The sequence below is a fragment of the Suillus clintonianus genome, assembly GCF_016758775.1.
Source record: "Suillus clintonianus strain FC179 chromosome Unknown DEU56scaffold_62, whole genome shotgun sequence".
In the NCBI taxonomy this organism is placed as follows: Eukaryota; Fungi; Basidiomycota; class Agaricomycetes; order Boletales; family Suillaceae; genus Suillus; species Suillus clintonianus.
The window spans coordinates 182,457-207,544 of NW_024539286.1; the positions used below are offsets into that span (position 1 = coordinate 182,457).

The window sequence follows — 25,088 nt, forward strand, 5'->3', positions numbered from 1 at the left end:
ATGTCATCATTGCATGCCTAGATTTCCCACGATGCATGTGCTTGTTTCAAGCACATGATCCTGAGCTATGTAACAACACCGTATAAATACCCAACAGACATGGCTGGGTAGTGAGTTGAACTACTTAGGGCCGGTTTTATGGTATGCGGTAGCGCTCATGGTAACGTTAATTCACAGCCTTCTGATCATGGATGCATTTCCTTGCCCTGGCGGCCTACTTGCAGAGTCCTCGTGGTGAATCCCAGAAGTGACAATTCGAATGGTTCCTCCAGCCTTTAGTGCAACTCAGTCACGTGGGTATCCTCTGTGATTTTTTTTACCGTTCAACTAACTCTCGGGCAAGGGTTGGCAGTACTAACTACAGGTGCTATTGAGAGTATCGTCAGTCCGGTCCCTACACATGCCAGTGGTTTGACCCTTGCTGGAATTATTGGGGGGATTGCTCTTGGAGTTTGGGTTCTTTGGTTGTTGGTCGTCCGCACGTGCAAAATCAAGGCAAACGTTGCATCCGATGAATCCGCCCCGCTCCTACATCCAAATCAAATTCGAAATGACCTTCAGGTGAGGAACCCAGTGGCATTTCTACTTACTCAGCGCCACGGAACTGATCGAAGGGTGAACAGAGGGGTTATGCTGCCGCGTTAAACAACGAGGCATTACTCTGTTCCATCTGTGCAAATCTGGATTTTTACCAGATCTTCCTTGATGGCATCCCGGAGGCGGAGGACATCCCGCTCGATTTTCTCTCGTCCATCTTAAAAAAATCCTACCAATGCAGTTTCTGCCGCCTCATATCCTTTCATGTGCGTCGAACATGGATGCTGGACAAGTTTCCTCACGTCGATATCTCAGGAATACAATGTAGGATGTTCTCGAAACCTTGTGGTTGTCTTCAGGCGCCCTCATATCCCCCATCCACATTCCGTTGCTACCGCCTCTACATCACGATGGAAGGCCTAGAGAACCTTTGGAAGATCTATCCGGCTTTCAGGGCAGCAGGTGGGCTGAACATTCACCTCATGCAAGAAGACGCTTTTAAGTTTGGGAGACCAACCGACCTTCATTGTCGTAGGCTGAAAAGCACTGTGGATATTAAAATGGTGAAAAAGTGGATTAAATTGTGCCAGGAGAGCCATGGAGACAGTTGCAAAAGTCTCTCGGCAATAGGCGAACGCGACAATAGGAAACTGCCGGGGTTTGTGAGAGTGGTGGACGTAAAATCGATGGCCGTGGTTTCTGCACCTTCTGGTTGTCGTTATATCGCCCTCAGTTACATTTGGGGAGGCATCGGCGCAGAGTATTGGACGACGAAGGATAATATAGTAGAGCGCAGCACGCCTGGCGGGTTGAGCACGGCAAAGCTCCCTGATACCATCACTGATTCGATTCGATTCGTTCGACAACTCGGTGAACGTTACATATGGATTGACGCTCTATGCATCATTCAAGATAATTCGCGGGACAAGTTCACTCAGATACACGTTATGGATTTGGTCTACGGCCTGTCTTACCTCACAATAATCGCTGCCGGTGGTGCGTCGGCTCGAGACCCTCTCCCAGGGTGCCGCCCAAAAACTAGAACGCAACAACACATCGAGGTCGTCCAAGGACTTCATCTATGTGCGGCACCTCCAAGACTCAAGGAGGCTCTTGCTCTGTCCGCATGGAATACACGTTGTTGGACCTATCAAGAGTGCGCGCTTTCCCGCCGAAGGTTATACTTCACTGGGCAGCAAGTCTACTTTGAGTGCCAAATTGATGTCTTCTGCGAGGACGTCATTGCTGAAAGCAAGTGCGACTCTACCAACTTTCTCAGGTATACACGTGCAGAAAACTTTCCTCAGTCTTTGGATCCCTTCACGGGTTACGAGTCGGCCGTTAAGCAGTGTACACGGCGCAATCTCACTGTGGAATCAGACATCGTCGATGCTCTCACCGGAGTGACAAATGCTCTGGCGAAAATCTTCGGGCTTGGTGACCCTGCCAGAGCCTTTTACTATGGAATGATGTTGACGGATATACACTATGCGCTTCTCTGGCAACACAATCCACACACACCTCGTACTCGGCGTTCACTCCCTGATGAATGCAATTTACCTTGGCCTTCTTGGGCATGGGCTACGTGGTGTGGCGCTGTTGGCTACATGTCGGAGCATCGCTATTTGGTGACCCATCCTGTGGATGCTTGGCTCGCGTATTCGGATTTGGGCAGCCCTTCAGTGGGGGAAAGCCTTGTTGATCCATGGTACATTGTGGACCATAGTGGCGTTATAGTGCAGCTTGATGTACGCAGGGTTTTACGACGGGTTGTTTTGATTCGCCAGACGGAGGGAGAGGTGTCCACATATTCTTCTCCACCAGGGATCTTAGACACAACGGAGCTGGCACTAGACATTCATCCACCGTTGCACCCAGGGACCCTCATTTTCCGCACAACTTTTAGCCACTTTGCCATTGCACGGCGACATGGCGCAGAATTACACCCATCTGTCCACCACGGTCTCTCCGACATTCTCTCCACTTCCTCCCCTCCTACTTGGGTTGGCACTGTGATCCTACCATCGGATGTTGCCCCGCCGACTTCCCTCGAGTTCATCGTCCTTGCCCGCACCAGTTTGCGAGGTGTGTACGACGAAGAGAAGCTTGAATTTTATCATGGATGTTTATTACATGTAATGGCGGTCAGTCAGAATCAAGGGTTGATGGAACGTGTTGGGTTGGGTGTCATCCATGAAGCAGCCTGGATTGCTTCAGAGCCGAAGGCGAAGGTAGTGTTTCTTCGATAATGGCTAGCAGTGATAGTATACCTCGGTTGTTTGAATCAACAAGTCCAATGATTCATTGTCTTTCAGGAGGCTTGGTGACTCTATTATGTAGTTATGATCTTAGCCTGAAGCGACTGACAGGAGGCAGCGAACTGGACTTGAGGATCCATGCCGTCTAACCGTACAGGAAATGATAGAAGATCCTGGAAATATCAACACTGTCGTGCAAGGTCGTAGCCGCGGTCAACGAGTCAATGATACCGTCGCTTCTATTCAAACTCAGAATCACTGCCTCTTCACTCATGCCAAAGAAGAAGGTTTGAAAGGTTTGAGAGATTTGAGATGCATGTTGACGTGATTCCAGACGTATGCGAGGCGGCTTTCGCAGCAAACTCGGTGAACGTGAGGGAAATGGAGAAAATGATGCGGACGACAGCTTCAGCATCCGCTACCGGAGAACTCATGTCCAATATTTGCATAGAGGTATGTTGAAATGACCCGGCTTTACTTCTTCGTCTGCGTTGAACGCTTTACAATATACCCCGGTTGTTTTGTTCCTTTCGGGTATCGAGCGTCCTCTTGCCTATTGCTTCGTCGTTTTGAGTATCACGGTACACGTTATTCCGCAGCACAGCAGCACCCCGTAGAGTATTCGTCATATCATCGAAAACTTTCTTTCCAAAGATGGCCCGCGTGAGCCCATGCCATTCATCTGTCACCCAGCGGTTAGCGGTCTTAAGCGTGACATGCTTCGTATGAATCCGGGCCGCGACTTTGCAAAGGAAATTTTGCGCGAGCATTTTTGCTGAATCCAAGGATCGTGCTCTCCGTAAAAACACGCAGCATCGTAGGGACGTCTCGATGCGAAATAGGGGCCCATGATCGGTGCGGATATCCCAGCCAACTGCCACGATCCGTTGTACTGGCGCATCCGTGGAGTGTCATGGGTCCCGGCTCAGTGGAGTCCTGGCTTGTAGGTCGCTACTGCATGGTCCTCGATAGATAGAGCCGTCGCCTCCCGCTAGAGGTTTGGCCTTGTTTCTCTTGCAGTTCGTGCCGGTCCACCGTGTCTGGCTAAGAACGAAAAACATATGGTTGCGGCGCAAGAATCATGTTCTCATTGATACTTAAGAGGATTAAATGCAAGTCCTTATGGTTCCTAAGGGGATGGATGGGGGTATAAACAAAAGCCATATGCCAATAAACAAATCATCATCAAGGTCGTGGACGAGGAGCAAACGTCATGAGACACCCGTCTTTAGGGAACAAAGTTGCGATGATCCTGCCAAACTTGTTAGCGTGTGGTCAACGCGCACGCGCCAAGATACTCACTGGACTTTATCGCTTTCAGGTGTGAGATGGTGCTCCCAGTCCATCAATATACTCGCGGTGGCAAGAACCAGTCCGATGTTTATCGTCGCGTACTCTATACCGACGCACTTGTGAGGACCGCTACCAAAGACCAGGTAGTTCCTCGGGTTCATGTTGGCGGAGCTGTCGGGATCGAGCCAACGGTCAGGGATGAGCTGATCGTGGTCGGGGAAAACAGAAGGGTCGTGCAGAGAGTTGTAGAATGAGGGTATGACCATGCTATTAACGGGGACAGTATAATCATTAGAGATAGGGAAAGCCTTGGTCGTCTTGTAAGGAACCTAAGTGAAGGTGCGAAGACATTAGCAAGACACCATCAAGTTCACACGAAGCACAAACCATGGTCACGGGAGGCTTGACACGCATGCTCTCCTTGACAAACGCCTTCAAGTATGGCATTTGGTCGAGCATTTCAAGGGTGATTGGTTTGTCAACGTCGCTAGCGCGAACGCGGTACTGTTCCTCCCTGATTTTGGCCAAGATGTCAGGTTGGTCTGCCAAGTGCTGGAACCCGTAAATCAACCCGCTACTCATGGCATCCTGCGACGCAAACAAGAACGAGAATACGACCATAGCCATCTCGCGGTCGCTGAAATCCTTACGGCCCTTGTATCCTGGAGCCTCCATCTCCTTGACCCATTCGTCAAGCATGCATTCAGGCTCGCAGCCATTGGCGATGGCGGTTTTAGCTTTGGATGCAGCAAGCTCCAGCCACTTGATGGCGACCTTGCGGGCTTGGATGGCTCTGTAAACTTTTGTACCAGGGACAGCCAAAGGGAAGTTCACGAGTTCGAGGGCCTGAGTGATGTCCCAGTATTTCTCACTGATCTCAACAGCGCCATGCTCTGGAATGTGATTGCCGCAGAAAACACGAAGGGAGGTCATCATGTTGAGGTTGCGGGCGGTCATCATGATAGACTGTGGTGATGGATCTTTCTGTGCGTCCGCAAGCCATTGGCTGAAGTGTTTGCGAGCAATTGCGTCCTGGATACCAATGTAGATGCTAAATTTTACAAAATCAGGGGGGAAATGATGGAAATTATTAATAGTATTTACCTGAGAGCCTTGCGGGTGAAAAGAGTGTTCAGAACTTTGCGGTACTCGACGTGAGATTTGCCGGTAAGGAATACCCAATTGTCAGGCATGAGAATTTGCTTGGCTGAGTGCACAAGGCAGGGCTCAGCGTGAGTCGGAGAGTTCAAGATTTTGCGCGCATACTCGTTGGACGAAGCCATGACAATGAAACTGAGACACGTTCAAAAGAGGAGCTAACCATAACCAAAGGCAGACCTACATGTTGAACACGCTTATAGCACTCAATGCGCCGGAGTTCCACTGTCTCATGTAGCCCTCCATGGTGGGTTTCATGGAGTCGGCAAACTTTCCAATAATTGGAATTGTCCATGAGTCGCCTGGCAGGTGCTTTTTCTTGGATCTGTAGACAGTCTGTTCAAACACGAGAAGAGCGCCGACTATCGCAGCGGTGGTGTAAAACCAGGTGGCGGACTTGGAACTGGAAATAATGAAAGATGGGATGGGGATATCAACGAATGAGTTGGAGGTCGAGGATGGCATTGGCGCCGCGGAAGAGGTGAATTGGCGAAGAAAGGATGCCATGAGCCAATGAAACGGATCTCTTCACCAGGGAAGTAAGCTTGTTCGTAATGAAGGGATAAAGCCTTACGAGCGGCCGAGCAGAGCTTTAAGGAAAAACAAAACTTTGGATGATTTTGATTGGCTGACACCCAAAATCAGTCGATTGTAACCCTGGGAATGGGCGTCAGTGCTTCACGGCGGCATGAGTGCGGTCCGCAAAATGCCGCTTAACCCATCAAGCAGTCGAATGACATAGTCATTGCTCAATGCTGAAGGGACCTACCTCGTCGTCGTCAGCACTGCGTGAATGGCTTTCGTGTCCTCAACATCCAGCAAGAATTGAAGGCGTTACTGAAAGTCCGCTCGTTTCAGATTCCATGTAAGAATGCACGCCCAGGCTATGACCGGCCATGATGGGGTTCCCTTGACCTTCGTGTGTGCATGAGGACGGGAACCATCAAATTTCGCGCTGTGCAGCTTTTCCCGCTATTGTTCCAGCACTAAATCATCCACCCTTATCTCCCCTCCATTGTCTCTCATTCCCGTTTGAGCTAGGATCATGTGCTCACCAGACCTGCCTTAGATTAAACATCACTTGGGTTGATGCGACCTTGATCGCATCACCTGGGTATGACGGATTCGGTGGAGTGGAGGATGTTGTTGGGAGAGGTGGGTTTCTGTGTGCTGACGGTTTGGACCTATCCTAAGTACCTTTCTCACTTTTCTGGTGCCACTTATGCTGACGGAATGTGGCTGCATGTGATAGGCTAAGGCACTTTAGATCTTACGACCCGGGCCAGTGGAGAGAGCGCAGATTCTCTCCATATTGAGACGCGGTGCGAGGCCTATGTTGAATCAATGATCTAATGGACCTCGCACGATTCAGAAAGCGCGCAATCACCAAAGGTATAGCCAAAAACAGCTCCTCGACACATTGAGGTTAGCATCATTCGCTTGTGACACTGCTTCACAGAGCTCTTGGCTTCATTTCACATCACAACTATTTAAAAGTGCTGGATGGTGGTATATCTAGCACGAATGTTATCGTTACAGTGCGTCCACTAAATTTACCTCTCACTGACACCCATCCTCGAATATGACCCTAGTCTCAAATGATCCCAGTCTGTGGCCGGACGTCAATGCATTTCGCTTTTTCAGCTATTTCATAGGTGCGTGGAGATTCACTCGGGTGATGATGGTGATGTCTCAATTAAGCTTGATTGTGATCCCATTTCGCAGTTGCCTCCTCTGTTGCTGTGATATACGATTGGGGTGAGCAAGATAGTATTGAAAACTACTCATCATCTTATGGTATTTTCAGTACTGTCATTCGAACAGGAGGTAAGTTAATACCATTTCCAGCTAGCAAACATTTTCATTCGGAATAATTCTACAGTTTGATTTAATTTGGGTGAGCGCGATCCCGCATCAGAAGAACGACATCATGATGCAATTGAATCGGGGGTAGAGGCAACGCTGGTCGGTCATGACTTTCCTATATCTTAGTGTACGCAACTCGTGTTATCGAGTTCATTTGCAAGCTGTACTAACTTCAAGATATTCTACTAGGTACGCTACCTCGGGATACCATACGCTGTGTATGTGTGCAAGCTCACCAGTTGGCGCTGTGCTAATAAGCCGCCGTCTCACAATTAGTCTCAACATACTGCGTATGTCCTTTCATGCGCACTTTGTTTGTGTCTTCTAACCAGCGGCATGCAGTAAGTCTTCCAACAGTCTTCGTGACAGATGCAGTGAGTGTTCTGTACCGATGTGTAATATTTCCTTTCAATTAATTGTGCTTTCATGTAGGGGTGAATAAGATCCTTGACCAGCTTGTTGTCTCGTCATATGACTGCAACAGCTGTGAGTTTGTTTAGGATGTTTGGTCTGTCGAGGTCAATTGCTAACTGGGTGTTTCAGACAACATTATATATTCGGTACTAAGTTGGACGGGTGTGGTCGTAAATATCATGCTGGGCGGTGAGTTCGATACCTCGGTGATATTGACATTACTGAAGCATTATGCAAGTCATCATCGTCACTCGGTTATACGCAATGTACCAGCAATCCAAAAAGATGCTCATTTTCCTCGTCATCATCTTCACAGCCGTCACGATCACCTGCACAGTGATCACCGGGATAGTAGGAAATAATACTTCGGGAGGTAAGCTTAATTTATGGTCGAAAGACTTAAGCGCACGAGGCTCAGAGGAGCTCAATTTCTCTGGCAACTATCAGTGCAGTTTTGACTTCAAGGAAGATGCCCAACTTCTGGTCCCCAAGGTTTGGATACTCGGTACTGTATGGGAGGCCATCGCACTGTGTCTTGCAGTCTGGGTTGCTGTAAAACACTTCCGTGAACAACCATCAACGGGATCAATCGTCGGGGACTGTTTCACAGTGTTGATAAAAACTCACTTGTTTTACTTTGGAAGGTAAGCTCATTATTGAAAGCTGGTCATCGTTTCCATCGAAATTCTGCGCGCGATAGCTTTGTTTCTGTTTCCTGCTTTCACCTCGGTTATTTAACCCCTGCGATTGAGGTAAGCTGTCTGTCGCTGACATCTGCATGTGACCTCTGTTTATCATTTTCATAGGACTCGGTTTCTGTGGGAAGTCTGGCTTATGCTGGCATTCAATTTTTCGGGCTCGCGCAGATGTTTGTGCTGGGACCGCGCCTCATCCTTGGCGTTCGCGATTTTAATGCTAAGCTTGTGGACGATTCCGATGCCGGAACGAGGATGACTACTATTGAGTTCCAGGAGCGTATGCGCATGTCAACTGGCAGTGATGTGTAGGACGGGAAACGCTCCGAGTGTTTGACTTCTGCAAGGAGCACGAGAATGACGTACCGACTGGGTGTTATTCAAATTTGAAATAAACACTTGCACACTAGGTCTGGATGCATGATCATGATGTGAACCACCTTCAGAAATATAGGTACTACACTGCTTAGCAAAGTCCCATTCCATATTTCATTTCCTTTGTCTATGTGAAGTGTTATCTGTTCGCAAGTCGTGGCAAAATCTCAGATTGACATCAAGACCTACGAGTCTTCAGAGGAGGGCTGTCAGTAAATGAGACCGTCAGGCCATTCAACACTCATAATTATAAGTACATGTGGGACTCAGTACTCAGTATTCAATGCTGAGCCTATGGCAGTCACAAGGCAATCATGAAGCACATACAAATAATATCCTATCCCTGCATCCCGCAGTATAAATTTCGACTGCGCGTCCTTGTAAACCAGCGTTTTTGACTAGAATGAAGCCAGGACAAGTCTCGCACATCAGAGAAGAACAATTTGCTTACGCTCCAGTGGACAGCAATGTAATTTCCATCCGGCACGTCAGCCGACGAGCCTCGTAGTGTCGCAATACCGCCGTTGTGTGTGATCTGCTACTGCATGTTTGATTAGCTACGGTATATAGGAAACCCGAGCCTGGTGTACGGCTCACACGCTGCCTTCCAGACCTGCGTCACCGCCAACGATAGTATCAACTTCCTACGCCCCGCCAGTTCGGCGATGGATGTTGTCTAGTAATTCGACTCAAAGGTAGAGATAGGCAAGCTGATTCAACTGCGGAATGCAGGCGAAATGATCGCGTAACGCAAGAATTTACGAAGGATGCTCACCACATGATGGGCCATGAGCATTGTCATCCCTCCACGATACTGATTCCAAGACCGCTTCTTCAGACGCAAAAAGTAAAATCTCTCACAATCCTAACGGCCAAGACATGCTTGGGACAGGAGAGGAATCAGAAAATTCGAAGGTTGACGTGATTTGGTATGGTCACGAGTGCGAATGTCCCGCCTCGTGAATCTATGCTGTCAAAGATTGGGCCATCAATTACGAAGCTGCGCTTGTAATAAAGATTTGTTCCCTAGATTCAAAAGACGCACAAAGAGCCAGTCTATCAGACCCGAGCGTACTTCTTGAACCCCACTTTCGAAATCGCCTCGAAGATGCGATCGGTATCGTCGCAGTACAATCAAGCACGATGCGCCATCTCATGGGGCTTGCGACCTTGGCTGTAATCCAAGCAATGAGGAAGATAAGTTGATGCCTATTTGGCATACTTATCAGTTGCCCCAATACATCATTTGGATCGTCGTCCATAGGACGGAAATATACATCTCCCCAAGATCTAAGCAAATTTCGAAGGTCAATTTGACAAAGCCCCGCAATTATGACGTCGCAAACACACGTTCGGAAATTTCAGGACCCAATCACCTAGAATTACCTTCGCGCATCGCATTATATTTTTCAGTCACAGCGTCACCCAACAATCGGAAGCAATTCGTTCGATGAACCCACAAAGACCCACAACAGTCGGCAAGGAAGATATATAATTAATTACTCACATATCTTCGATCGTACCCCTGATAATGGTCGTCAAATACACGAAATCATCGCGAACCTGGAGCCTTAAAACCCTTCAACCACTCTGTGACAAAAACAATCATCTCCTCATGGATCTTTCTGATCTCTTCAGGCTCCTCGCTGATATTCTTCAATCCGTACTCATCATAATGATGAACAGCATCTATGCGACATCATCGTCAGATACATATGTATAGCAATAGTACTTGACGTGGCAAAACGTACTTGGAATAATCTTAAAAGGTTGGAGGATCGTATCTTCGCGATTAGGTGCATAATCGCTATGCGGAGTACAAGGTCTCCAAGGGTCGACTTGACACGAGGATCAGCACGTTGCGCCCAAGTAAACACCGTTATTGTAATGACTCACCTTCGCCGTCGATGATGGCAAGCCTGTCAGCAGCAATAGCGAAATCACCCAATGCATTCACAGCAGTGATGTTAGGCATGGGTGGCACAACGAAGTATTTGCCAGCCGGGTATGCCTGTTCAAGTCTATGTGAGTCGCACCGCTGCGAATCGACTCCGACGCACCTGTCTGCAAATCTTGGAAGAGTATTCTAATGTCAACAACTTGGAGACGATACGTGGGTGGGCTGGGTCGGGAGGGGCGGTCTATCGATCAAGGTATACGTGAATTTATGAACCGCCGAAGAAAGCGCATGTTTAACGACTCACTGAGAAGAAACCCCATTCTGTGCAAACCTGGAACTGCCACAAACGCCATTCCTGGTCTAAACCAGTGGCCAGAAAATTGCTATCGTCGTAGGTGCCGAAACACTAGGGTTTTCGTCAGAAAAAATTCGACATGGGACGATTGAGCTTACATCCTCGACTGACGTGTCACATTTTGAGACATAGTTCTGCTAGTGATTAGAAATCATGCTCTACTAACTGCATTGGGGGCCCTTACCTCTTTGATGTATTGAGCGTAGTTCAGGATGGAGAAATCGAGCTTAATGCCGCCAGGAAGGTGGACGAGACGCTCTTCATGTCCGACAGGTAACAACGAAACACTGCCGTTTCCAAGGATAGGCTTATCCAAGAAAGCACAGAATTCGTCAAATTTGGTGCTCCCTACAGCAGGGTCCCAGACTTTAGCTTGCCAATAACCAAGAGGAGACTTGCGTTTTTTCTACTGTCAACACACGCATGCGAGTCCCAATAAATTAGAACCATACCTCCAAAACGGAGACGAAATCGTCATCGTGCGCGAGGTCCTGGAGACCAAACAAAGACTTGATATATTGCTTCGCATACGGCACGCCAAGGAGGGCGTCTATTGCCAGGCTGGCGTGTTCGAGTTGTCCAGCGCATGTTGGGTCAGCGGCGTTTCGAATGATCTCGTAATATTCCCAGTTTGATAACGTAGCATGCGTCACGCCTGTTGGCGGGTAAACTCGTAAGAGGACTTCTATGTATCGTTATCATGACTTACCGCTGGAAGCAATAGCGCCATAGACAAGATCTGGATATAGTATCTTCATGTGCGCTGCACGAGCGCCGGCATATGAACCCTATCAGTGCCGGTGAGGAATGTCGACTTTCTCAGTGATAAGTATAATGCCTCACACCATAGTATATCCATGGAGTATTCGGAGCTGTCAGATCCTCACTGATGCCAGGAAACGTCACGTTCGCCATGAAACGAGCCGAATCAGCGGCAGCTTGATCATTGTTTAACCATCTACGCTCCTTCAATTCACGAATGCATGTGATACAAGCATGCAGGTAGCTCACCTCAGGTTGTCAGTAGAGAGGTCTGCGACGGGAATAGATTTTCCTGCGCGATGAAAGCGTCAACTACGAATACAGTATGGTTATTATGGAACCCTCGCGAACTCACCATAATAACGGTGCTCGAGCACGACTCCGACTCCTCCTGTCGCCTTGGCCAATATTTCAACGATACCAGTGTCCAAGAAGGGAATACGGTCCTCGCCACTCGTCTCACCACCATCCAAAACGATCACAGGGCCACCAGAACCTGGGGTGTAATGACGGGTATTGATCCAGTACCGCTGCTTGAATGTGTCCGTCGAGTTCGAAAAATGATCTATGGGCTGCGTGAACCATTGGTCTGGGAATTCGTTGGGTTCTTCGGTATCCGCCTTAAAGCCACTGTTGCTGTTGTCTTGAACGACAAGAGCTGGTCTACGGTTGGTGTGGCTCGCTCTTTCTTTTTCTCGATTGGCTAGCCTCCAGAGGTTAACTCCTTGAGCGCCATGGGCGCGGATGTAATCTGCTCCGCTTGCAGATGCTGCATTAGCCGTGAGCCAGAGGGTTGAGGAAAAGAGAACGATGGCCAGCCTCATCGTGGCTCTTGATTTCGAACAAAACTCGGTTGGCAATGCGTAAGTTACTAAGTACCGAGTAAGTTGCTTGTGCTATTGAACTAAGCTTAAGATGTGAGTAAAATTCGGTTCTATACACATGGTGCTAAGGCGGGCGGGCCGCCACGGGCGCCGGATGCCTAACATTGTTGCAAAGACCGACGAGGCTTGAGTACTAGTACCAAGATACGGTGAGTAAACTTCGATTCCACCGAACTTCCACACGAGCTGCAGCTGATATCGTAGCGCGGTTCCGATTCCCACTCTCTAGACTGGGATCGATGAATGTGTTTAGCATCGTTGCAAAAGGTCGGTGAGTACTACCACTAGCAATGATGAAAAAGGCAAACAGACTTGTGAAAGTCAGAAGAATGGTCTGGGTCTCATATTCTATTAGCAAGACAGATGGATCTGAAGCAGCCCTTGATAGAGTCGTCACTGATCATGACATCACCACAAGAGCTGTCCTGGCCTATGTCACGGTGGTGCGCAGTTGTATGCCAGGCCCAGCTAGAAAGTTATCTCGTCACAAAGGCTAGTTCATACGTACTCATGACGATGGCGTGTCGTCACTCGAACCATTAATCAGTGATGCCCGTCCGAGTATCAGCCCTGCATGGTCTTGCAACATCGAAACGTTGCTGGAAAAGCGTGTTGGGCTGTAGGAAGGCCTCAAGAGGCATCACCACGGCACACCGCCTTAATATAGAACACCGCGTTGCGTCATGGTGTTTGATGTGAATCCAGAAATTAAGTAGACGAGACGGCTGTCAGTATCCCCGCAACATCGTGGCCGCTGCAATAAAGGGCCCTGGCGGGGTTTCTTTATTTGTGTTAATGGAACTTGCCAGTCCTAGTGAGTGGCCTGAGAATCATTCAATATTCCATTCTATATGGGTGTTGTTAGTGCTTAGAACAAAGGCTACATACGGAGAACAAACGACTTGCATACTCTTGGAACAGAGATTTGAATCAATATCGGACCGCAATGGCAACGAGCGTTCTTTCAGTGGGACCTGCATGCAGTCGACTAGGGCAAATTCATGCACGGGAGAATCGATTACGATTCTGCACGCGTACAAGTTTACACGGCAGTCCGCGCCAGAAAGCGGGTACTGTTCCAACACGATGCGGAGTGAGTGACGGTTGATGATTCTATAGGCAATTTATTCACACGCATGTGCAAAATTAATGATAACGATAAATGCGTGAGAGTCTGTGAGAGTGTCGATGGTGATTGGTAAGGAACGACCGACGGAAGGGTTCCGATGTCAGTGCCGGGAAGATGGCTCGTGTGACGTCAATGGGTCTGGGCCGGTCCAGCCCTTATGACATCATATCCCGTGACCAAGCATGTAGTCACACCAACCTTGAAGGAGACTCGTTCGTCCCGAGAATCGAAAATTCAAGGTAAGAACTCAAACCACACGCACGGTAACAGAGGCCGTCCTTGTCACCGTTGTTGGCGATGACCAACAACGATTTCTTTACCAGCATACCCTTCCCTGGTCAACAGGGAAGAAGAGCTCACTCATCAGATCAAGAGAATGTCGTTTCCTTCGCTCATGCCATCGCAGCACGCTTCGGATCCGCTGATCTTCTCACAGCACGTATCCTCCCCGACGAAGAACAACGCCAATCTCCACAAAATATTCTTTCACCACCTAAACCAATCCTCCTACCGCTCTCCAAACCAGCTCCGCCATCGCCATTGCCCTCGTCCTCGTCATCCACCTTCACCCCCGTTATCACATCCGACCTTGCGGATTACCTCGCTGACCCCTCCATCCTCATCCTCGATATCCGCCCACATGCCGCCCATACCACTGCCCGTCTCCACCGAGCCCTCTCCCTTAGCATCCCAAGCACTCTCATCAAACGTCCTCTCTTTGGTCTCTCCAAGATCGTTCAGATGCTTCCTTCATCATCTGCACGTGCAAGATTCGCAGCATGGCCAACCGCAAAACGTATATTGGTGTATGACGCTGACTCTGTCCTCGTTCCCGACACTAGTAATATTGCCGGTCTGCTCAGAAAATTTCGCGCAGAGGGTTTCACAGGCGAACTCGCCTGGGTTAAAGGCGGTTTTCAGGCAGTGTGGAGAGACGCACGCCACTGCGCCACAACTGACCACCCAAGTCCGGACGAAGACGATGCAGAAGGCACAGCCTCCTCTGGAGCATTGCGTACAAAGCATCTCCCTAAAGCTGCCTTTTCGCTTTCAACGACCAGTGCTGCAGCTTGTGGTACACCAGCAGCCGCAAATGCTGCTAACCCTTTCTTCGATACCATTCGCCAAAATTTGGAACTGAGCCAGGGAATCACAGAACGCATTCCCCTCCGCCTTCCCAGGCGCATACGCAGACGAATCAACGACCTCCCATTTCGTTGGCTTCAAGATATCGCTGGTCGTTCAGCCCTCCGTCACTTTTCCTCTTCCTCTTTCCCAGGTGGAATGAGTGTAGAGAGCGGTAGCGAGAGCTCTGATGACCCTCATGATTCAGATCCAGAATCGAATGACCCTGACGTTGAAGAAGGCGCTGAAACTCTTGCCATGCAGTTTTACCGCATAGAATTAGCAGAGCAGAGGCGTCTGAGAACCGTCATGGAACATCATGCAAGAGAGAGCGAGGTCAGCGCGTATGCTGCTGCTGGTGAAGCCTATACAGTGGGCGAGGGCGGGCAGGGCATCATCGGTGCCGGTGCACATTCTGCTACTGCAGCAGGCGTAAATACCCTCCCTTCCACCCCTGTGCAAGGTGCATTTCCATTTAGTATTACAGCAGGCGTCGAGAAAGGTGCAAAGAACAGGTGGGTTTTTCCGTCCTTATCGTCGTGTTCGCTCCGATATCATCATGCTTTTTTCATGGTTGCATACGTCCCGACTTTTCGGCTCCTCATTGCGTCACCGGTATGACGTGGTACACCCGAGCAATACGGGGCCTCATCCACGTCATCGTTTGATGTCTTCAATGATTTGTTTGACTCTTTCGTGCACCATTGCCGTTCCGCCAAGCTCCGACTCGTTTTGGGATAAGACGGTCTTGGATGGGCTGTCTTGATGGCATGTCACAGTAGTTATCGTGCAATTGCTTGTATTTAAAACTTACCTTACATTAACACGACACCTTTTTCTCCGTCTCTGTCGATACCCAATCCAAACTCATTCCTTTTCTTTAGGTACAACCATATATGGCCCTTCGAGCATGCTCGTGTACGTCTTCATGATGGCCGTCATCAAGGGTCACATCCAGGACACAGCTCCAAGCGAGACAAGGAAGACAAGAAGAAAGGCGATTCCGGCTCCGCTGCGCCCGAATTGAGCATTGCATTTACATCTTCATTAGAACCCCAATCAGTCTCACTTTCATGTGCCCCGTCGCCGAACGCACCAGCAGAGGATCGGAATATGCTCATGAGCATCGATAGACGTCGCATCTGCACGCCTTCGTTATCGGGTATGGCTCCTCCATCTTCTGTGCCGATGACACCGTTCTATTCGCAATCCGCTTTCCACACACCCCTCTCCATGCCTATGACACCCTTCTTTGGCCCTTCCTCGTCTACTTTGACGCGCGGGGGCGTGCCGATGACGCCCTTCTATCCTTTTCCACGCAGCAGTGGCGGCGGAAGCGACACATACTTCCCAGCCTTCCCAGAAAACTCACAGATCCCTGCGATCCCAGAAGACGACCAAATGCTGTCCCCGCCTCGGCTGGACAGTTGCACGCAACAACGATCGGGAGGGTTCCTGTCACCTTCTATATTGAGTACCCTACCAAGATCACCTCAGAATACAGGGCCAAAACCCATCTCACCACTGGTCATGCCCACGTACACTCCCCTCGGGTCTCAGCGGGAGATGTTCAACTTGACGTTGCCCCGCGGACCTATCAGCCAAGGACCGATTTCATCCACGAGCACGAGTGTGCCGCAATTCAACATGTCGGTAGTCCCTCCCCCCAACTCGAAAGACAAACCACGCGACCCGTCACCCGCAGATGACTACGTGAATGCGTCGTACGTGCAGCCCTTGGGCACGCGCAAACGCTATATTGCGACCCAAGGCCCATTACCCGCGACATTCGTCGATTTTTGGACGTGAGTTCTGTTTCCTATCAGCCAATTTTTTTTCGTGAATGCTGATGAATCGATAGTCTCGTCTGGGAACAGAACGTCCATGTGATTGTCATGCTCACGCGCGAGATCGAGAATGCGATGGTTAAATGTGGGACGTACTGGACAGACTCATCTTATGGACCTCTTCAACTCGAACTCCTCAAAACCTCCCCGCCCGTCTCACCCTCTGCTCCTTCCAACACTCCCGCTGACGTTGGGTTTTTCATGTCCCCGCGCGAGCACAGTGGGGATTCGAAGCAGCCTAGTATGATCGTGAGGACCTTTGCCCTCAGTCATCGAGGCTATCCTGGCGTTCCACCTAGACAAGTGACGCATCTGCAATATCTGGAGTGGCCCGATATGAACGTGCCCGATGATCCTCGCGGTGTATTAGAGCTTGTGAAGCGCGTCGAACTCGCCGTTCAGGAAAGCACCCCAGGTCCATCCCCCTCTGGCTCGCAATCAAACTCAGGCTCCGGTTCTGGCTCACTCTCGCCATCCTCTGGGTCTCCAGGCAGGAGCTTTGACTTCATGGCTCGGGGAGAGGGCTTTTTCTCGTCCCCACCGCTTGGAGATGCAGGCACTAGGAGGAGGAGTGGACATAAGGGGTGGCGGCATCCTGAACTGGACAAGAAGACTGGCGTTGCTGCGTTTGCGCTTGGGACCAACCCACCTGTGCTGTTGCATTGTTCAGCGGGTGTGGGCAGGACGGGAGGGTTTATTGCGGTGGATGCTGTGTTGGATGCGATTAAGAGGGAGTTGAAGCAGAGGAGAGAACTCAAGGCTCGGGCTTCTGCGCGCGCTCCTGTTGGCGTTGATAAGCAGATGAGTAAGAGTGTGGTTGGGGAGAACGGAAGTGGGACGGAGAGTGGTGAGATGGATGTGGATGCGAGCCAAGCGAAGGAGAAGATAGTTGGGACTGTCCCTCTCGCCATGGGCGACCGGAAGAAATCCCGCCGTCACCACGCACACATTGGTGCAGCCAAAGAAGGCGAGGCGAGCTCTTCAGAGTCGCTTCTCGTGCATGTGCCCTTCACAGAGGAGACAGTGGATCTGGACCCAAGATGGCAGAACTCAAGCTCGTCAACAAGAGAGTGGGCCGAGCAGGTACTGGATCAAACGCATCCTGGCGGAGGAGAAGGGGAGGGAGATTCGCCTCCGCCTTTGCCCCTCTCGATGTCTTTGAGCTTACCTACCCCTAGTCGTCAACGCTCGCCCGGGAGTACGTCGAATAGCAGCGGACCGTCCGCGCTGAACTCTGCCGACGATTCTGTAGGTAGCGGTGGTGAGGTTGTCAAGGCAGGGAGCGGGCGGTCTGGTTCCGGAGGGAGTGGTGGTAGCAGCGTCTCGGGAAGTGGGGCCTTCCCGCCCTCCTCCGTCTCCGTCTCCATCTCTCGCTCCAGTTCTCAACCCAATTCGGGTCATAACTCGATCTCCGCCTCTAATTCAGGCTCTGGGACGAACACATCATCCAATTCTGGCTTTTGGGGTAGCTCTGGCGTGGAGTCAGGGCTAACGGGCCTCATGCGTGCTCGTCTGAGAGATAGTTCAGTGACCTCACTTTCGAATATGGGCTCTGATTTTTCGAGCGAGAAACCTCCAGTGTCGCTGCGCCAGCCGTCGGCAGTGCGTATTGGCAACGAGGACGAAGATGCCATGGACGTTGATGGGCCTCCGCGTCCTTCATCTGTGCCGCTGCAGCCAGCCACGAGTGGTGTTATTGTTTCGAACGAGTCCAATGCCTCCCACGCCAACCATTTCAATTTGCGTCCCCGGGTACGGCAGATCATTGGTTCGTCCCCTATGGCGAGCTTCTCCACGCCTGCACTTCCCACGACAACCGGAGGTCATGCGTTTTTCGAGGGTGAAGACCCTCTTTCGCGCACAAGCTCCAACCCCAGTTCGGATGAATTGTTGAGCCCCCCGAGAGGTTTTGAAAGTGGGGGGAGCGCAGATGTGGAAGCTGCTAGCGGGAAGAGCAGCCTAGTGTCGTCCGATGATTCGGAGGAGAACATGGTGTTGTCGTGGAAGGCGAGGAGCGGGTTAAAGGTGACTACGACCTCCGCAATTAGTGCTGCACCAGGCGAGGAAACGATGGTCAAGTCCAGCAGTACGCCTAAGCAACAGAAGTTCACCAACAAGACGAAGCATTCTGGAGCACAAGCCGCTGCGCCGTCGCCAATGCCTCCTGTGCCCGAAATCGTCGAGGAGAGTATTCTTGACGCCAAGCAGGCGCCATCCGAACTAGACAAACGTGCGGCGGGCCATGCCGTAATCGATTATAAGCTTCCACGACAGCTGCATCAGGACCTGTCGCCCGCACCATTAATGTCGCATACCAACCCCATCTGGACGATCGTGCAAGATATGCGCGAGCAGCGGATGAGTCTCTGCCAGAGCTTGCGGCAGTATGTGTTCGTGCACGCGGCAGTCATTGAGGGCGCCCTCATGATAGCGGACGAGGAGAGAGAGTTGTGGGGGGAATGTTCTGGGAGCGAGGGGAGCTCAGAACCAGCGGCAGCGTCGCATATCAGCGAGGGGGGTAGATCAGATGACAGTGATATCCGCAAGACGCCCTCCAAGAACATCGGTAACTTGGATATCCATCGCATCGGACGCACTCATGGTACCCGCGATCGGACGTACTCCTACCCTGTGGTTGGTGTGCGGAGCTCAGCGAGCAGTAGCAGTGGCAGCCAGATACACCACGCTGCCTCGTCGGTCGTTTCATCGTCGCTGTCGAAGTGGAAACGTGGCCCCAGCCCAACCGAACTACTTAAAGAAGACAAATCCGGTATTGTATCGTTCGCGAAGCGCCCCAGTATCAAACGCAGGACACCAAGCGATGAAAAAGTCTTTACCGTTTTCGACTTAACCGCTGGCGCCCCACAGGCTTTTCCAGGTGGAACTGCGGTGTCGAAAAATGAATGTGGGAATACGACTGGCATGGGCATTGGGTCTATGACACCAGAGCGGGGTGGACCATCTGCCACTGCGAAGCAGTGATCGAGCAACTGCTTGCCTAGAGCCCCTAGAAGTAAGTTCGCATGCTGGTTTACCCGTGACCTGTTCATGAATGGTTTCTTCAGCTTTACGATTTTGACATGGTCCATGACTCCTCCTCCCCCTACCCACTAACCACCGTGCTCCACCCATCCCCATGTCTACGATGCATATATCTTCCGACCATATTTACTACCAGCTAGCAGGCTAGCTTGTCCTTGCACCAGATCTCTATTATGCGGAAATGGATAGAGAAAATTATCACTCACGGAAACGCTACCCATCATGCAGTCCCTCGGGGAGACATCGTGTCCCTGTTCCTTTCTTCTTTTTGTGGTTATAAATTAATGCGCCCCCCGTTTTCACCACATAGATGTACATCACTCACCGTTCTGTGCCCCTAATATCCATTTAAATATTCACCTCTTGTATCCATGCCCCACCAGTCTTCTATGTAATCCACTAGCGTCTCTGGTTAAAGAAATATTGTGTTTAGACATACTCGTTTGTGGTGAAGTGCTGAGAGGGTTCTAGAGAAAACCACGAAGCTTAAGTACTGACTGATGCTGACGTGACTCCGCCACCAGGCTCCACTCTTCTTCGTTCCACGACACCTGCCTTGTTTGTTCAGTTGTGGAGCAAGGTGGAGCTTACTACTTCGTGCACTGGCGAGCTTCTACACATGAATTTGGATCATCGTGGGTATTGAGCAGTAGCGCGACTGCTGGAACTACTATAAGGCAGTGACGACCATCAGCGAGCTCTGATCTAAGAAGGAAATTATTCCGATCCCCCTCTCGAAGAACTTTAATTGCGGAAGCAAACCGACATGCGTGGCAAACCAATGGCAGATAGGAATATTAATGTCGTGACGAGAGCGCGTCAATTTTAACAAGGGCTTGAATATATGACACGAGATCCCCGTAGTAGACCACAACAAATACAGATGAAGTAGATCCCGAGAGCCACAACTTAAGAAACGGGGTGCGTTGTGCAAGTGGAGTGATACAAGCACGAACTTGAGTAACGCAACCGAAATTGAAAAACCCATGACCTATCAGACGAGGGGAATTTTAAATTTACCTATTAGAAGGAAAGCTCGTCTATAAAGGTCTGCCTAGGGGAGACTAGAAGTGACCCAACCTCCTGGCTCGTATCTCTTCACCTCACTTAGAACACAAAGTGACAAGATAGCCTGAGACGCCTGGATGTCAAATAATACGTATGGACAGGAGGCGAAAAATTGACAAGTTATTTCAAAATTTAGCGGAGTCCCCCCGTGCACTGCAGCCCAGGTTCGCCGATTGAAATTTCAGAGGGTCCCTTGCAATTCCCCCCGGACTAAAAATTACTGTTGGTCGGTAAAAGGAAAATACCATTTCTTTCCCCTTCACGGTAAGCACATGTTTTTTCATAGCCGTCAGCCTGATATTGCTGCTGAGGATAACGCACGTTATAGACCACAAAAATAAATTACGGATCTATTCCGCTTTCCCGCATTTTTTTTTCAAAGCAGGGAAACTCGCAAGAAAGGGAAGGGAGAAAACCTCTGGTATAGGTCCAAATGACCGTCGATCGATCAGCAGCAGGTCACTGTAGTCGGAAATTGATACCTGAAGCTTTACAAGGGGGACTTCTGGATCTGAGGCACTATTTGATAGCAACGATTCAGCAGCCGTGGCATTCCCTGAAGGGACCCCCAACTATGAGGCCAAGAGGAGTCCCAATACGAAGGAACGACCATCTTCCTTTGACGATAGGGCTAGGGGAAACTAAGAACAAGTTGAAGTTTTTCCAACTGGATCACTGACCCACTGCTCGGGTGATGGTATCGAACTTATCACCATTCATCTTTCACCCGTCGCCCTTTCACCACCGGTTTAGCAGGTTGAAACGGACGATGCACATGCCCAACCAGTGTTGATAACCTCCTTCCGGTTTTATGGTGGTGTGCGTATTAGCCTTGTCGGCAGGGTCCGAGAGGTCGCTGTCAGGTTTTTTCTACGTGAGGGCGGCGTTTATAGTGTCAACCGTGACGATGGCAGAAGGGGGGAATGTATCGGGAGCTTAGGGAATCAATCGCCGAGAGCAGTTATGAATCCATACGTTTGTTTCGGGCCCACCGACTCGAACGGCTTCAACTGTGGTGTGGTTTTTTGTCACATTGTTTGACCTCCATCAATAATCCAAGACCCAACGGACACAAAAATCGTGGGGGGCGAACATGTGCCTCCCGAGTCCCGATTGTATCCAATCATAGTACGACGTAGCTTATATTTTGACAGGACGTTGTAAAAAGCTTCCATGGGTGTTATACGGGGTCCTGGTATGAGGGAATTAAGCAGGAGATTAAAATTTAAAGTATGAGTCTGACTAGCATACATCCACGATTTAATGCATAAAATTTCCCGTTAGCTAACAGGCTCTGAGCGACCGTGAACATGTTGGCCATTAGGGCAACCTTCACAAGATTGTCCGCATCCGCAGCCGTCGGATGGACAACCACACCGTCCCCCACAGCACTCAAGCTTCGGCACGGTCACTAGTCCAAATGCCGCGCCTCGCTCCTCGTATTCTTTGATTGACTTTGTGAAAAGGTCGACAGGATATATTGTAATGTCCGTTGGATCGAACTCAACCCCGACTTTACGATTGACTGGAGGAATAGGTAGGGACGCAGCCCGTGCGAAAAATTGGTCGATCATGCTCTTCCCGCCAGCACCTTGCCCTAGAGTTGGAAGCTCAACGCCTGCGGAGTGGTCGGTGCAGTGTGTGCACCCTTCGGCGCAATCTTTGTGCTCCTTAAAAGCATGAACAGCCCCACGATGCTTCACGCAGCCTGGACAAGCGCACTGAAGTCCGCAAGTGCAGCCAGACCCAGCGATAGACTCCAAAGCGCTGAATGGAGGGATTACGGGGAACTCGGGCACTGTCGTTGAAGTCGAAGGTGGCGTTGAGATAGGTGCGTAAATATGGACGGGGGGAAGATCAAGGTGAACTGAGGGAATGACTGCGGTTTGGACTGCTTTAGCACAGCACGACTTCGGGGTCGTTGGACATGACACGATATCGTCATGGAACAGTGCAGCTGCTTTGGCGAGCATGGCTAGACCGTTGGAAGATGATTCAGGTGCAGGTGATGGGGAACCCCTAGGATGGACAGATCGGCAACGGCACTGCCAAACATTCTTACAATGGCAAGGGTTTAGCAGTGAATCAACTAGAGACCCGTAAGTCATGCTGCGATCAAGGTTCCAATTGCTGATCGTTACCTCTTTGTCTTGCATCCGCAGGCTGCGAGGAAGACGAGGATGACAAGGCGTCTGATATTCCGTTCGGCAGGGTAGGTACCGTCGGCATGAAGCGTTTCGCTGCGAGACTCTGGTTCAGAAATGATAGCATTAGTATGTCTACATGTGTGACATACGTTTCCGGTCTGGGCGAGCTGCTGGTATAGGAATCTTGTCGACTATCTTCCTAGGATTACAGGTGCACTTTGAGTGGAATCGCTTTGAGTTACGCAGTTCGCGGCATGTCGTACACTGCGATACTGGGCGCCCTTTCTTCTTTACTTCGAACAGTGGTCGTTCAGAGTGATGGCAAGAAGATGATCGATGGCCTTTGATGCAGGACTCGCTGTGAAATCAAAATCAATACCAAGATGAAGGTCAAGTCCAGAGAAATGTGGGTACCATGCAAACTTCTTGTCATTGACGTGAACCTACATCACAAGGCACTGTGAGTCGGTCGAAAGGCTTTCGAAGCTGATGGATAATTCACCATAATGAACAATACGAATCTTTGCGGCTAGGACAACCCTTCCATACAGCTGAGAGTGCAGACGAGAAGGTGTTGTGTTGGGCCCTGCCAGGGTGTGAGGATATATGTATGATAAAATTAGTGGACCGTCACGGTCATGGTGAACTTGTTACGTAACTTGACAGGTACGACATATTTTAGTAATGATGAACGATTCTTTGAGCTTTCCTGACTTCTGCCATTGGCTTGACTGAAGATCATTGAGCGGTTTTTGCCCATCATCCTTGGTCCAGACCGTCCAGTCACTGATCGACCTCATCTGACTGCAACCCCTTTCAAGTCCGGTTTCTGTGACTGCAACTTTCTTCGCAAATCTTTTATACTAAGGCACAACAGTTGACAGCTCAATGATGGCACACTGCCGCCAGATTCAGGGTTACATGCCCCACCGATAATCTATATGGACCCCCCAGTAGACTACGAGGCTCTCACCCGTCCAGCCTGAGATTGAAGTACGTAGTAATATCTCCGTTTTCCTTCGAGCCCAGCGCCTAGCCCAAAAGGCATCAGTGACGTCTGGGCGATAACCACGCTGTTATACAGCTACTTTGGGCCTAGTCACACCTCAATCCATCCCAGTATTAGGCACGATGTGTCTCGCGTTCATCGTTTCTCCTGAACACATGATATTCAGCCGATTGCGTAAAAGCACCGGGGATTGCGGATTGTGGAGAAAAACCACGGAACTATTCTTGAGACTAGCTTGCCGAGGTAATTCAGGGTAATTCACCTCAATTCGACTTGGCATTGTTGACAAAGCGACAGGATCAGCCAGCAGAGAGCTATGAGCAAAGGTTTCGCGAAGAAACTGGGTAACTGGAAGTCGTACAGGCCTGGCAGAGGTCGGTCCTCCGTGGTTTGTGCCAGGGGTCCTGGTGCAGTGGCATGAGTCCCGGCTCGTAGTTGGTCCTCGGTTGGCCTTTGGGTTTCCCTTGCAACCCGTACTTGGTCCAACGTATACAAACGTGATATCGCTCTTTGTTTTCATGTTTCTCTCCAGTACAAACCTTGAGGGTTTGTTATGGTCGTCGTAAGTCTGAGTTCCCGTTGTATGTTGCAGGAAAGTTGACGCACGATTCGCGTGCGACCGACGGTGTGCTTGTTTCTAATAATACCATCTCCCACAGAAAGCAGCTGCCATACAAATAAGAAAACCGGCCTTGCGAAGCTATTTGGGCTCAAACCCGCAGGGTTTGCGACCCGAAACATCGTTTCGAACCTGTGGGGAAAGTCCAGGATGAGCCGTGATGGGCGGGTGGGCCCCTCCCACTGGGCACTCTCAATCGTGCACCGTCGGTGATAGAAGACATGGTCAAAACAAGCAGATGAATGTGTCGCGACGAACCGATACGTTCTTGATGATGAAGCAACAAAACAGGGGGGGACGCTAGTGATTAGGGTTCAACGATTGGTCGTGCGAATAGCTCCTGGAGCACCGCAAGGATCTCTATGACACGCTTCCATTCCGGATCCTCGTGCTCGGTGCAGATCCGGGGTCGAACGAATAGTTATAAATGTGATTGTTTCGAAGTCACCAGTGCGAACGATTTGCCCTCGTGAATTCCAACATCAAAGAGAGCCTTTGACTACGAAGTGGAAGTGTGTGTAGTTTTGCCCCCCAGTTGTGAATTTAAAGCAGGGCGTACGGTCGTCCAGTGTTGATTTCCAAGACAACTTCGAATGGAGTTCCAC

General features: G+C 50.1%; 7 protein-coding genes across 7 annotated transcripts; 2 read left to right on the forward strand and 5 right to left on the reverse strand.

The window, feature by feature from the left end:
- Positions 1-86: 86 nt before the first annotated feature.
- Positions 87-2,863, forward strand: DEU56DRAFT_492125 (heterokaryon incompatibility protein-domain-containing protein). Its single transcript, XM_041346481.1, has 4 exons — positions 87-110; positions 178-293; positions 344-561; positions 615-2,863. Exons 2-4 carry the CDS (start codon positions 260-262, stop codon positions 2,784-2,786), a joined length of 2,424 nt encoding a protein of 807 aa, XP_041206057.1. The 5' UTR covers positions 87-110; positions 178-259; the 3' UTR covers positions 2,787-2,863.
- A 909-nt stretch (positions 2,864-3,772) lies between these two features.
- On the reverse strand, positions 3,773-6,038 carry DEU56DRAFT_492203 (cytochrome P450). The gene is made up of 5 exons (XM_041346482.1): positions 5,431-6,038; positions 5,193-5,381; positions 4,476-5,139; positions 4,098-4,417; positions 3,773-4,047 (listed from the first exon to the last, which is right to left on the reverse strand). Exons 1-5 carry the CDS (start codon positions 5,751-5,753, stop codon positions 3,981-3,983), a joined length of 1,563 nt encoding a protein of 520 aa, XP_041206058.1. The 5' UTR covers positions 5,754-6,038; the 3' UTR covers positions 3,773-3,980.
- A 3,716-nt stretch (positions 6,039-9,754) lies between these two features.
- On the reverse strand, positions 9,755-12,540 carry DEU56DRAFT_816771 (peptidase S28). Its single transcript, XM_041353873.1, has 13 exons — positions 11,969-12,540; positions 11,863-11,905; positions 11,695-11,809; positions 11,561-11,639; positions 11,304-11,506; positions 11,036-11,245; positions 10,950-10,985; positions 10,801-10,902; positions 10,657-10,737; positions 10,493-10,607; positions 10,348-10,434; positions 10,104-10,285; positions 9,755-9,886 (listed from the first exon to the last, which is right to left on the reverse strand). Exons 1-12 carry the CDS (start codon positions 12,435-12,437, stop codon positions 10,149-10,151), a joined length of 1,677 nt encoding a protein of 558 aa, XP_041206059.1. The 5' UTR covers positions 12,438-12,540; the 3' UTR covers positions 9,755-9,886; positions 10,104-10,148.
- A 1,383-nt stretch (positions 12,541-13,923) lies between these two features.
- Positions 13,924-19,580, forward strand: DEU56DRAFT_741211 (uncharacterized protein; the record flags this gene model as incomplete). Its single annotated transcript, XM_041348861.1, has 10 exons — positions 13,924-15,109; positions 15,215-15,266; positions 15,636-15,688; positions 16,430-16,556; positions 16,613-17,013; positions 17,149-17,445; positions 17,488-17,681; positions 17,865-18,296; positions 18,807-19,096; positions 19,247-19,580. 10 exons carry the CDS (start codon positions 13,924-13,926, stop codon positions 19,578-19,580), a joined length of 3,366 nt encoding a protein of 1,121 aa, XP_041206060.1.
- Positions 19,581-20,165: 585 nt separating this feature from the next.
- DEU56DRAFT_492455 (uncharacterized protein) lies at positions 20,166-20,717 on the reverse strand. The gene has a single exon (XM_041346483.1). It carries the CDS (start codon positions 20,626-20,628, stop codon positions 20,311-20,313), a length of 318 nt encoding a protein of 105 aa, XP_041206061.1. The 5' UTR covers positions 20,629-20,717; the 3' UTR covers positions 20,166-20,310.
- Positions 20,718-21,666: 949 nt separating this feature from the next.
- DEU56DRAFT_492594 (copper fist DNA binding domain-containing protein) lies at positions 21,667-23,538 on the reverse strand. The gene is made up of 6 exons (XM_041346486.1): positions 23,358-23,538; positions 23,270-23,298; positions 23,005-23,213; positions 22,850-22,948; positions 21,960-22,797; positions 21,667-21,900 (listed from the first exon to the last, which is right to left on the reverse strand). The coding sequence occupies exons 1-5, from the start codon at positions 23,358-23,360 to the stop codon at positions 21,989-21,991; spliced, it is 1,149 nt and encodes a 382-aa protein (XP_041206062.1). The 5' UTR covers positions 23,361-23,538; the 3' UTR covers positions 21,667-21,900; positions 21,960-21,988.
- Positions 23,539-24,085: 547 nt separating this feature from the next.
- DEU56DRAFT_816786 (uncharacterized protein) lies at positions 24,086-25,000 on the reverse strand. Its single transcript, XM_041353874.1, has one exon. It carries the CDS (start codon positions 24,603-24,605, stop codon positions 24,381-24,383), a length of 225 nt encoding a protein of 74 aa, XP_041206063.1. The 5' UTR covers positions 24,606-25,000; the 3' UTR covers positions 24,086-24,380.
- Positions 25,001-25,088: the final 88 nt, after the last annotated feature.

Excerpts from the sequence above, each read along its gene's own strand:
- DEU56DRAFT_492455 (XM_041346483.1), bottom strand. The coding sequence starts at position 20,628 with ATGGGTTTTTCAATTTCGGTTGCGTTACTCAAGTTCGTGCTTGTATCA.
- DEU56DRAFT_492203 (XM_041346482.1), bottom strand. The coding sequence starts at position 5,753 with ATGGCATCCTTTCTTCGCCAATTCACCTCTTCCGCGGCGCCAATGCCA. Across the intron at positions 5,140-5,192 it reads TTCACCCGCAAGGCTCTCAG|CATCTACATTGGTATCCAGG; the intron begins GTAAATACTATT and ends TGTAAAATTTAG. Across the intron at positions 4,418-4,475 it reads TCAAGCCTCCCGTGACCATG|GTTCCTTACAAGACGACCAA; the intron begins GTTTGTGCTTCG and ends ACCTTCACTTAG.
- DEU56DRAFT_492594 (XM_041346486.1), bottom strand. Across the intron at positions 23,214-23,269 it reads AATGACAAGAAGTTTGCATG|CGAGTCCTGCATCAAAGGCC; the intron begins GTACCCACATTT and ends TTGATTTCACAG. Across the intron at positions 22,949-23,004 it reads AGCTCGCCCAGACCGGAAAC|CGAAACGCTTCATGCCGACG; the intron begins GTATGTCACACA and ends AGAGTCTCGCAG.
- DEU56DRAFT_816786 (XM_041353874.1), bottom strand. The coding sequence starts at position 24,605 with ATGTTTCGGGTCGCAAACCCTGCGGGTTTGAGCCCAAATAGCTTCGCA.
- DEU56DRAFT_492125 (XM_041346481.1), top strand. The coding sequence starts at position 260 with ATGGTTCCTCCAGCCTTTAGTGCAACTCAGTCAC. Across the intron at positions 294-343 it reads CTTTAGTGCAACTCAGTCAC|GGTTGGCAGTACTAACTACA; the intron begins GTGGGTATCCTC and ends CTCTCGGGCAAG. Across the intron at positions 562-614 it reads AAATTCGAAATGACCTTCAG|GGTGAACAGAGGGGTTATGC; the intron begins GTGAGGAACCCA and ends AACTGATCGAAG.
- DEU56DRAFT_816771 (XM_041353873.1), bottom strand. The coding sequence starts at position 12,437 with ATGAGGCTGGCCATCGTTCTCTTTTCCTCAACCCTCTGGCTCACGGCT. Across the intron at positions 11,640-11,694 it reads CTCCATGGATATACTATGGT|GGTTCATATGCCGGCGCTCG; the intron begins GTGAGGCATTAT and ends CGGCACTGATAG. Across the intron at positions 10,986-11,035 it reads ACGCTCAATACATCAAAGAG|AACTATGTCTCAAAATGTGA; the intron begins GTAAGGGCCCCC and ends AATCACTAGCAG.